Raw genomic sequence first — 12,755 nt, 5'->3', positions numbered from 1 at the left:
TAAAAGTATTTCATACCTACTCATGAAATTATTCCAGAGCCTTTTTAAATTTTAATTAATGTAAACTATAGAATATAAGTGTTATTTATTTCCAATAAATAACTATAAGCTCTTAATTTTAGCATTGCTGTATTCTACATAGGTAATTACTGTTTCAGTATAGGTTAGTTTTTGTTTACTTTTGTTTGTATAGTAGCTAAGTTAATATAATTATATATTTTATATCGCGTAATGAAAGTTTTTTTTGTAATATTCGAATAGGATAGGTATGCTATAATTCAGTAATAAAATGTATAAGGTATTAATTCTTGTTAATATAGATGATTTCATTAAATTTTGTTTGCTAAGGTACTTTATTTTATTTGTGTGCCTACATTGAATCATTTCTTCAAAGTAGTATGATGGAAATTTAGTTTTATGTTACCTATAATATTTATACAAAATTTAAATAAAAGTGTTACCTTTTATGTTTCTATCAATCGCTTAGTGTAATTATTTGAGATATAAATGTAAAAAAGTAATTAATATTATTTTGTAATAATTAGTAGGTTTATTCTATGTAGGTAACGAAAGAGTTGTTAATAAAAGAGATTAAATACCTTGTGTTACTAAGAGTTTTTCACTCAGTATCGTGTCCCGTTAGGGTAGACCCATATAAATTAGTGGTTATGAGTTCAAATCTCATTCGGAGCCGTCCGTGATAAACATTTTAATGCTTTTTTAAAACTTTTTTTCTGTACAATGTAAAGCCAGTGCGATGAAAATGTATAGTCCCGTATATTACACGCTGATTGCCTATGAAAGTTACTATGAGACATAACATAGATCATTATTTTACGACATCGCGTGCACTAACGTTACAAGATTGGGCATTAAGAGTCTCTGGGTTATCTCAGTGTTGTCTCCTAGTTCAAATATCGAACTGCAGATGTCTCTGCAGCTAGTATGTGTGACTACTATGTTATTGTTATGCAATAAAAAATTTGCGCACAGGATAAGGTATTATTTTGTTCCCTTTATTGTGATATATTATTTCATTTTTAGATTCTTTGTTCCTCTATGGAGACATTATGATCCTTTTTAATATTTTAACAAAAATTAAATAGGATATTTTGATTCCTTAGCTAAAATCAATAGTGTAACAAAATGTCCAAGTGGAAAATTTTTTGTTCTTAGTTGTAGATAATTTGGTCCTTTTACAGCAGAAAATTTTTTTTTGCGGTTAACTTTTTAAAGATATTAGTTTTGAGTAAAAGAAGTTTTCTAATTCTAAAAAAAAAAACCCAACACAATAATTAAAAATTATAATTTATCATCATACATATTGACTGTTATAATATTGTCCCATAATGTGAAATTATATATTATAAAAGTCATTTCCTGCAGTTGTTATGGAGTGACCCACTAGTGGAGATCGTTAGGTGGAACCTACTTTGCTTTTAATCCTCATAACACAAGCATAAAGACGTTAAGATGACGCTACACCCGTGTTGAATGTGTTGTCCCGTCTTCCAGGTGCGTAACATTGCAAAAACTGTTTAGCGCGTAAAAGAACCAAGAAAGCTACAGTTATAACTAAGAAACGAAATTTTCACACATAAAAAGGAGAATTTTGTCTATGCAATATAGTTTTTATTTTATTATATATATAACTTATACAAAAAAGTTCATATAGTTTCATAATACATTATTTTTGTGTTTTTTAAGCATTGTTTGATTTAGACACGGTAGAGTTAACAATTGTGGACCAAAGAACTGCACACGGTGACCGTTTTGATCGTAGCATTCATAGCGTCCGAACTTGTGAAAAATGGACAATTTAAGATACGTTGGATCTGTGCCCTTTGGAACTGATTGGGTAGGCAATTTAACATTCACGCGTCTGATCACGAGTCCGTAATGGGTGTTGACCATGACTAAATAGATAGGTATGATCACATCAGTACTAGTTCTCGTTCATTCTAACGCACCACGCCTACTGTAGTTTTCGTTATTTCATTTGCCGTTATAATTTTGGCGCCAATATTTTATAATATGAAATTATTACATGATATCACTACGATACTACAATGTTAACATCTTATTAATTCAATTTGAGAATTTCTTTGCTTATATTAATTAATTTAATTGACTTATTATTTAATACAAACATTGAAACATGCCGGTTTGCTGCTTTTTAAATTGCCTCAGTTGAAGTAAAAAGGCCAAGTAGAATACTGTCGAACAATTTGATAATATGGATAGCCAATGAGAAGCCGAGAGCTGAGTAATAGACTGGGTCTGAAGGGGAATGTGCGTATCAGTAAAGATGTGATCATACCTATCTATTTAGTCATGTTGTTGACGGTGGCCACACAGGAATAGACTCATATGTCACAAAAGAACGGAAACAAATTATACAAAGATAATATTGGAAATTTAGGCTAATTATTTATGGAGGGTTCCTCGGGGTCGGTCCGATATGGTGCAATGACCGCCGAGGCTCACAGAAATCGGGCCATTCTTACATTCTACCTACTTAATGTTATTTAAAATTGCTATAAATTAAAATCATAGATAATGAATAATGATAATCATTAATCAACAATTGATAATATTTGTGTTGTGAGTTTTTTCGTTTACACTTATAATATGATATTTAAGACATATATTTAATTCATTAATTATTAGTTTATTATTCATGATTAAAATGGATAAGTTTTGTTAACTTAGTCCGGATACGTGGAGCGCATAAAATAGCCGAAAATATTCCAGCCAAAAGTAATAACGTAGACGGATCGCGGTGAATTGGTCGCGAACAATTGATCGCCGGTGAATCGGTCGCCGGTGAATTGGTCGCGGGTGAATTGATCGTGAATATAATTGGTCGTCAATGGTTGTTTATTTATTATAGTAATTACATCCAATCAGTGGCGTATACATAATTTTTGTATGGGGGGGGGGGATAAGAAAAAAAAAATTTAAACCTAGTTACTGTTACCTAATATTTGTGCATTTATATTTAATACATTTTATTTCAAAACTACAAACAATTAAAAATTATAGTAAAAGATTTAGTTTTCTTTTTTTTTTGGCTAATTCGTCAATAACTTCTTCGGTACTGATAGGAATATTCCTATGCACTGCCATTAAAGTAAGGCCGTTTAGTCGCTCCTAAAACAATCAATTGTATTATGTTAACTAATAGCAAAAAAGTAAATGTATTCATATTATTAACATTGAAATATTACCTCTTTCATAGTGTTCCTTAAATAAGTCTTTAACTTTTTTAAACATGAAAACATTCTCTCAGGTGTAGCAGTAGACACGGGTAATGTACAAAATATTTTAAATAATTTTGACAAATTAGGATAAATAAGTTCACTGCATTCTTCTAATGCTTTCAGTCCTGTCTTTGGTTGTATATTTAATCTTTTGAGTTTAACATTCCACATTTGTAACTCAGCTCTGACAGTATCAATATCGATTTCAGGTAAATAAAATTTTACTAGGTCATCAAATTCAGCTGGTGGATTATCTGACTCATATGAGAATAAACACTGAAAACCTGAAACATGAGAAACATTTAGTATAATAATAAGTTAACACTGAATTTATTTACGTAATCATTATGTTCTAACCATTAAAAACATTTCTATGTTCTAAAAACCTGTCTTCCAATTGCTGTATGAAGGCATCGATGAATGGAATGCATATAGTTATTCGAAAATAGGCTTCTGGTTCCAGTTCTTTATCATTTGTTGATGGATTAGCTCGATTTTGCTGTCTCTTATTTAAACGTTTAATTGAAATAGTTACATCCAAAAATTCAGCCATTTTCTAATATAAATTTAATGTATTAATATTAGGTGCAAATACAATTAATTATATTTTATAATAATTAGATACTTTTGCTTTTTCAAACATCTTATGAAATTCAACATCTATATTTTGTCTTAGAATTTTAAGAACATTTACATTATCATCAGCAGCTCCAACAGCTTCTGTTCATCAATTTCTACTTGTTGAAGTTGTTTACATAAAGGTAGTCCATATGAGAATAAAACCTAAAATAAAAATAAATACTTTTATATTAATATATTGAAATTAAAAACAAAATAATTAATGTATTTAATATTTTAATATCATTATCAAAATTTATAAATGCATTTTACAACTATAAACATAATGTCATAATAATTTATCTGATATATTTACTTTTATAACTTGTAAAGATATTAAAAATGTAGAATCCATTGACTTCAATAATAAGTTAGCATCCACAGAAGATGCATCCAATTATAATTATATAATATAAATTATTTAATATAATATATAATTATATCCAATTTACAATGTGCAGATTAACAGATGTAATAATTTTATATAGGTACTATTATATGATGTACACACGAGATAATTGAACTAGCGTGGCAATAACTTAGATAGGTAAGCTTATACGATCGTTATCGACTTATCGCCATCTATATTCCGATGGTCGTACCAATTTGTCATTACATACTGTTTGCATTTGTTAGTCCATGCTAGTACGATATTGTGTGTGTTTACTGTTTTTTTATTTTATAATAATGGAGTTCATTAAGAGTGAAAAAGGCAAAGATAAATTAATTTATAACGGCTATATGTATACTTTTGAAAAATTTGGAACCGAAGAAAAGTCAATATGGAAATGTGACCAATATAAAAAAATGAATTGTAAAGGCCGTATTCATTCTCTTAATAATGAAATACTTAAAAAAATACAACATAATCATGTACATGATTGTGGAAATATTGAAGCTGCCAAAGCCGTTAATTTGATTAAAAATATGGCTACGCAAAATGTGGATTTAAGTACTCGCGCTGAATAGACTTTTTAAAAGGAATAGCCCATAATTTTCAGCTCCAACTTTAAATAATTATAAATTAAAATGTATGATTATTAATATTATTATTATTATTTTTTATACTTGACGACTATCATACTAGAAGTAAACTACAAATAAATTAAAATGTATAATTATTAATATTATTATTTTGTATAATTATTATTATTATTTATTTATTTATTATAATTTTAAATTTACTGTGAGAAACTTTAAAAACATAAAACTCGGATGTGTACCTATATTAAATATTAACTACCTATATAATTACTATAATAAAATAACTAAAAAACTAAAAATGTTCGTTTGACGATCAATTATCTTAGCGACCAATTATATTCACGATAAATTCACCCGCGATCAATTCACCGGCGACCGATTCACCGACGATCAATTGTTCGCGACCAATTCACCGGATACCAACGTAGACAAGTATATTAGCAGAACCGTATTTCATCCGACATGCATTTTATTCGAATAGTATTTTAGCCGACAAATAATTCGACAGAACCATATTCTAGCCGACAGTAATTTTGCCGACATTATTACAGCTGGGTGGGGTCAGTTCAGCCCTGTGATAAGCATGTATAGCTGATAATTAATTATCTACGAAAAACCCACAGATGTCCAAACCATTGTATCTATTCTGTGCAGTCTATGCTATAGAGCGGTCCACGAAAAGTAGACCGCGATCGACACGCGGCTACCGGCCGTTTTTAGTAAAACCAGGGTTTCTCCGTTTGGGAGTACCTATTATTATTATTTTATTGTAGTACAGCTGGTTTTCAGGCGGTATTTCAACGTATTTTAGTATACACTTTCGTAATTTTGTTTTTGTTGACTCAGTATGTTATCACAAATAACAATCATTTTGTGTGGTTATAGGTTATGCTTTAATCTTCATAAAAATTTACTTTATTATTATATTTTGTTTTTCGATTATACCGTGTGTTCACCAAATTAGGTAAAACTGAATTTCTCGGCTGGAGAATGTTGGAGTATATCGATTTTTTTTTTACAAACTAGTGGTATATAAATACACTTTTCAAATAAATTTGAAATTTTTAACCCTCTCGGGACGTGCATGCGCAACGCAACTTATTTTTTTTTAATAGCAACTGGTATTTTTGATACAAAATTCGGATAGACTGAATTTTTTAAGTCATTTTGACCACTTAACCATGTCTCTAAAACCAAAATTGACTGAATGAGAGCCATTCAAATTTTAATAAATAATACATTTTTAAAATTCATTTTAATATGCATAAAACCATTTATAATTATTTATTATTGGTTACTTTTTGAATATTTTTACGTATATAGTTGTAATCAATTTTAATCAAATAATTTTACTTCCATATTATGTTAATCTTATTTATAAAATTATAACACGTATAAAAAAAATATTCAAAACGACAGTGAAATGGTTTACAGTGAACATGGTCTTATTGGTGGAATGACGGTGAGATGTCTACATTTTGCTGCAGCCGAATTTCCAGGTGAAACGGCTGGCATGTGTTGGGCTAATGGCAAAGTGAAATTGCCAGCATTCGAATCTCCACCTGATCCATTGCACTCATTGATTTTTGGAACATCACCAACGTCCAAGCATTTTTTGTCCCACATTCAAGAATATAATACGCCATTTCAAATGACTTCTTTTGGTGCGACGAAAGTTATAAGACACAGTTTTATGCCGACGTTCAAGGTAATTATTGTTATCATAATGTCATTATCTCTTATCAGTCTATCTCTACTACTCTGTTGTTACCTTTTACTGTAAAATTTATTATGTGTTTAAAAGTTATTAGAATGTGTTCTTTATTCTTCTACTAAATTATTATGTTATGTTAATTATGAAATATATATATTACTTCGTTATATCCAGTTGTGTATAGTTCTACCAAATTAAACAGGTTATGGGCCCAGGACTCAGAATTACTACTGAAAAGGAAGTCACATGGATTGAAGTGGATAAAAAAAAAAAAAAAAAAAGAAGTGCTTATAAATAATTAGTGAGTTATTAGAGGTACTTGGCAAATATAATAAATACTGGTGGTAATGGCTAACTCGAAAGAAGATAGATATGGCATCACCCAATTCAACGGTCTTGATTTCGATAATTGGAAGTTCAGAATAGAGACGTTGCTAGAGGAACATGGTGTGCTGGAATGTTTGTATAAGGATGCTTCTTTCGAGACAGATTTGGTAAATAAAAAGGAGTATTTGAAAAATGACGCAAAAGCAAAATCATTATTAATTCAATGTGTAGCAAATTCTCATTTGGAATATGTCAGAGAGGGTACAACGGCCAAACAAAAATGGGACAAACTTATAGCCACGTTTGAACGAAAGGGTGTGTCTAGTCGTTTGTATTTGCTAAAACGGTTATTGACAATAAAGTATAATGAAGAGGAACCCATTGAAAATTACTTAATCAGATTTGATGATTTAGTTCGTCAATTAAAATCGGCAGGAGGGAAAATCGAAGAAGATTTTTTAGCTTGTTTACTTCTTTTGTCTCTGCCTGAATCTTATGGCATAGTGGTAACTGCAATTGAGACATTATCTAACAATAGCATCACTGTTGATTTTGTAAAAGGCAGACTTATGGATGAATATCTAAAGCGTATGAACTCTGACCATGTTAAAAGTGCAGTAGACAGTAGTTCAGCCTTCAGTTCGATGATAAAATGTCACGAATGCAATGAGCCTGGACATAAACGCTATCAATGTCCCAAAAGAAAAGCTTATCTAAAGAAGAAAAAATGGCACAAAGGATACAAAGGACAAGCTAATTTGATGGAGGAGAGCACTGATGAAGATGGAGTTGCGTTTATGTGTAACAGTGCTCATAGTGTTCAATCAGTTAGTGATCCTGATAATATAACCTTCTATCTTGATTCAGGTGCGTCTGATCACTTAATTAGTGATAAATCATGTTTATTAAATGTCAAAATTTTACAAGAACCAATCAAAATTGTAGTAGCTAAAGCTGGTGAAGAACTAATTGGAAAAATAGTTGGAGATGTACGTGCGATAAGTGTATTTAACGGTCAAGTAAGCAATTGCACTATTAAAAACGTAATCTACGTACCTGATTTAAGAGCTAATTTACTGTCTGTTGGAAGAATAGAAAAAAATGGTTTAAAAGTAGTTTTTGAAGCCGGTATGGTGAGAATTTTTCTAGGATCGAAAGTAATAGCCATCGGTGTTCGAGAAGGTAGTTTATACAAAATAAAATTAAAATTAGCTTCCTCCAAAATTACTCAAGCTAATATGACATGTACATGGGAAACTATCAATTTATGGCACAGGCGGTTGGGTCATCTCAATGAACAATATATGCAACAGTTGAAAACAATGTCAGATAACCTGAAAATAAGTAAGGCTGATAATTTTCAATGTGAAACATGAAAAAAAACCATTCAAGGGCCATAGAACAAGAGCAACCAAACCTCTACAGATTATACATACGGATGTGTGCGGTCCAATAACACCGAAAACATGGGATAATAAGAGGTATATATTAACCTTCTTGGATGATTTTACACATTTCACAGTAGTATACCTATTAGAAACAAAAGCAGAAGTGTATGACTTCTTTCAGTCATATGAAGCTATGGTAACATCAAAATTTTCGCATAAAATTATGAAGTTAAGGTGTGATAATGGAGGAGAGTATAGTTCAAATTTAATAAAAAAATTCTGTGAAGAAAAAGGAATATTACTAGAGTATACAGCAGCATATACCCCTCAAATGAATGGTCATGCTGAACGATTAAATCGTTCATTAATTGAAAAAGCAAGAGCAATGATTATTGACAGCTCTATACCAAAATGTTTTTGGGGAGAGGCAGTGAGAACAGCTGCATACCTACTAAATAGATCACCTACAACTGCACTAGAAAACAAAACTCCGTATGAAATGTGGAATGATAAGAAACCAGACTTAAATAATCTTAGGATATTTGGCAGTACAGCATTTCTTCGCAAATCAAAAGTAAGTGATAAGTTTGATGGTAAATCACTGAAGTGTCGTATGGTTGGATATGGCTTACAGAATACATACAGATTGTGGAACGATGACTTAAAATGTATTAAAATTGGTCGTGATGTCATATTTGATGAACAAGACATGTTCAAAACACAAAAGAGTAATAATGACAATATAGTTTATATTCCAGCTCCAATACAAGAAGATAAACCAATAGAAACTGTTGACTCCGAAAAGGATTCTATAGATGATCTCTGGGAACAAGAAAAGGATAAAACCAATCGTGAAGGAAAATCAGAATCAACCTCAAGCAGTCTACCCAAACGTCAATCACGACCACCAGCCTGGCATGCTGACTATGATACCACTTATTTAGCTTGGGCCCTATCAGCTGAATCATTTGTAAGTGACGTTCCTTTAACGTACAGTGATGTCATGAACAATGAATATAGAAATCAGTGGGAGCAAGCAATGAAGGAAGAGATGGATGCAATGGTTGAGAACAAAACTTGGACTCTAGTGGATAGACCAGAAGGAAGAAAAATAATTAATTGTCGTTGGGTTTATAAAGTCAAGTTTGAAAATGAAAAAAACATTTGTTATAAAACTAGATTGGTGGGCGAGAGGGTGTGCTCAAAAATTTGGTTTTGACTACACTGAAACATATGCTCCAGTTGCAAATATGGTTACAATAAGAACACTATTATCTATAGTTAATCAAAAAAATCTTTTTCTCATTCAGATGGATGTTAAAACTGCTTTCCTTAATGGAGTGCTTAATGAAGAAGTATTTATGGAACAACCTGAAGGATATATACAAGATAAGTCCAAAGTTTGCAGACTAAATAAGTCAATATATGGTCTCAAACAAGCACCAAGGTGTTGGAACCGTCGATTCCATGAATTCATAACTGGTCAAGGGTACCAACAAAGTGAATCAGATAACTGTTTGTACATCAGATCAAATGATTTATCAGTGTCATACTTATTACTTTATGTCGATGATATTCTACTTGCAGGAAATGCAGAAAACGAAATAAGTGATATAAAACATGCACTGTGTCAGGAATTTAGAATGAAACAGGACAATACAGGAATGTTCCTAGGAATGAAAATAAGATGGGACAAAAATAACGGTGTGCTTCAACTAGATCAAAGAAACTATATTGATCTTCTACTAAACAAATTTGGTCTGGGTGAGTGTAAGCCAGTAAAAACCCCAATTGAAGAAAATGTCAAGATTATAATTCCAACAAACACAGAGAAAACTAGTAAACCTTATCGAGAGGCAGTTGGATGTCTCATGTATCTTATGATACATACCAGACCGGACTTAAGTTTTGCGGTAAACCTATTAAGTCGTTTCCAATCAAGTGCAACTGAAATTCACTGGAACCTATTGAAACGAGTCTTTAGGTACCTTCATGGAACTAAAGATTGCTGTCTCACGTTTACAAGAGGAAAAAGTTCAGCTGTGCTAGTTGCCTATTGTGATGCAGATTTTGCTGGTGACAGGGAAGAGAGAAAATCTACCACTGGATATGTCATACAAGTGTTTGGGGCAACTGTAACTTGGGTTAGCCGTAAACAGGCTACAGTGGCAATTTCCACCACAGAAGCTGAATATGTGGCACTTGCCACTACAATCACAGAATGTATTTGGATGAGAGGTCTGTTAACCGAGATGGGAATTTTGGATTTGGAAGTGCCAGTGACTATTTTTGAAGATAATCAATCTTGCATAACAATAGCCAGGGAACCAAGGAAGCATCAACGACTCAAACATATAGATGTTAAATACTGTTTCATAAAAGAAGCCATCACTTCTGGAACTATAACACTTGAGTATCTGTCAACTTCAAATCAGGTCGCTGATATAATGATCAAAGGGTTAGCGGGGAAAAGTTTTAAAGTTCTGAAGGAAAAACTAGGTTTAAAATAAGACTACTATATGGATTGTTTAGTTATAATATACTATTTGAAACTAATATTTGTATAATTAAGTGAGAGTGTTATCATAATGTCATTATCTCTTATCAGTCTATCTCTACTACTCTGTTGTTACCTTTTACTGTAAAATTTATTATGTGTTTAAAAGTTATTAGAATGTGTTCTTTATTCTTCTACTAAATTATTATGTTATGTTAATTATGAAATATATATATTACTTCGTTATATCCAGTTGTGTATAGTTCTACCAAATTAAACAATTATTTCATACGGACTATCTTTCGAAAAATGCAACCTGACCAGAAATTATTTTGATATTTTCACGAATTCTGATCCAATGTCAAATTGTATTTCTCATATGTTACAGATTCAAGGTCAGATTTATCATAGAGCTGGTTCATTGTTGCCATTCCCTGACACTGATCTCAATTTTTGCAAATCTATTTTGTTGGGAATAGCAATGATGAATTGAATCGGTATTATATGATTACAATATTATATGACTCAATGACTGTATTCATACAATATTTATCAATTCATTAACTCTATATAATTATTTATAAAATAAATAAGAGTAGGTATTTCAATTTCTAATAAAATGTAAATATATAACATAAATAATTCACTTTATTAGATAATTAATAGTTAATACAATTAAGGTAGAAACACATTATTGTCACGTCACGTAAGCTCACATAATGATAAAAATATGCGGAGTATCGTTTATAAATATACTTTAATGTGACAGGGCCACACTCTTATCACATCATGTTAGTCACATCAAACATCATGTGACCAAAGTTTTGGGTGAAAGCACATTTTTGTTTTCTGAACATCCGTATTTTTAGCTGTAGGTACATCACGTCAAGTTTTAATCTAAACATCTAGTTTTTTTTTCATCTTTGAGGTCAATTTGTTTTAAAAATATTGGGGGAAAATTAATAGAACTGATGCGAGAACATACGTGTTTATATAACCACGGATCTCTTGATTACCGTGACCAAAATATACGACAAATAGCGTGGGAGGAAATTGGAAAAGAGCTGAATATTTCAGGTAGTAGCAAATTTGTTAAATTGTTGTACTAATATTAATATTATGATATTTTTTAAAACTTGTTAACTCGTCAAACCTTGTATCGCCAGTTATGAATATTTGTGTTACCGCGCGTTAAAATATAAATAAATATTATAATTTATGATATGTATGAATAAGAAATATTTATTTGGTTCGTTTAAAATTTGTAGGTACATAAAACTGTATAATATAATATAAAATTAAATAATAAATAATGTAATATAAAATTCAAGTGGTTTTATCGTAAAAATATTGATTGTTTTTAATTGTTTTATTTTGTATGGACGAATTTTGTTTACATTTTTATCATAGGCGTAAATAGGGGGGTATTAGAACCCCCAATTTCAAAATTAGCACCCTCGAATAATGATCGTGCTTATGTATCAAAAACTTCTTGTTTCAAAAAAAAAAACTAAAATGACAAAATGCATAGCATAAGCACCCTTAGTTTTTTTTTTATTGAAATTGCGCCTATGATTTTTATAGTACAATTTTACTATGTTCAGGATTTATATTTGTTTTTTATTTCTCTATTACATATAAATAAAATTAACAAGTAATATAATTCAAATTAAACTGTAAAAAATATGATAGCACTACAGCAGTCATAATATAACATAACATATTATGTTGCTATTGCAGCAGGCTGACATGAATATTTACATTTAGGAAAAACGTTCATTTTGCGGGAGTGTATAGTAAATATCACGCATTCACGCGTAATAGAAACCTATAAATAAAGTTTTACGAAACACAATAATTGTGATTATTTAACAATTACAATATATTAAATAATAAATTCTTATATTTAATAAACAACGATTATAAAAATTGTATGTGAAATATAATACATTTTAAATTATGAG

At 30.6% G+C, this 12,755-nt stretch overlaps 1 protein-coding gene across 1 annotated transcript; it reads right to left on the bottom strand.

Annotated features, from left to right (window-relative positions):
• Nucleotides 1-3,039: 3,039 nt before the first annotated feature.
• On the bottom strand, nucleotides 3,040-9,771 carry LOC149061404 (52 kDa repressor of the inhibitor of the protein kinase-like). Its single transcript, XM_089216113.1, has 6 exons — nucleotides 9,758-9,771; nucleotides 4,198-4,276; nucleotides 3,889-4,046; nucleotides 3,621-3,819; nucleotides 3,231-3,547; nucleotides 3,040-3,153 (listed from the first exon to the last, which is right to left on the bottom strand). The coding sequence occupies exons 3-6, from the start codon at nucleotides 3,904-3,906 to the stop codon at nucleotides 3,040-3,042; spliced, it is 648 nt and encodes a 215-aa protein (XP_089072239.1). The 5' UTR covers nucleotides 3,907-4,046; nucleotides 4,198-4,276; nucleotides 9,758-9,771.
• Between the last annotated feature and the right edge of the window lie 2,984 nt (nucleotides 9,772-12,755).

Source organism: Diuraphis noxia, unplaced genomic scaffold (assembly GCF_037042655.1).
Source record: "Diuraphis noxia isolate RWA-SAM2 unplaced genomic scaffold, SU_Dnox_SAM2 contig0001, whole genome shotgun sequence".
In the NCBI taxonomy this organism is placed as follows: domain Eukaryota; kingdom Metazoa; phylum Arthropoda; class Insecta; order Hemiptera; family Aphididae; genus Diuraphis; species Diuraphis noxia.
Note: the sequence above shows the minus strand (reverse complement) of the source record. Positions and strands in the feature narration are given on the sequence as shown.

Bases quoted from the DNA above. Each gene is read 5' to 3' on its own strand.
- LOC149061404 (XM_089216113.1), bottom strand. The intron at 3,548-3,620 runs GTTAGAACATAA...CTCATGTTTCAG, and splicing joins ACATAGAAATGTTTTTAATG to GTTTTCAGTGTTTATTCTCA. The intron at 3,154-3,230 runs GTAATATTTCAA...TGATTGTTTTAG, and splicing joins TAAGGAACACTATGAAAGAG to GAGCGACTAAACGGCCTTAC.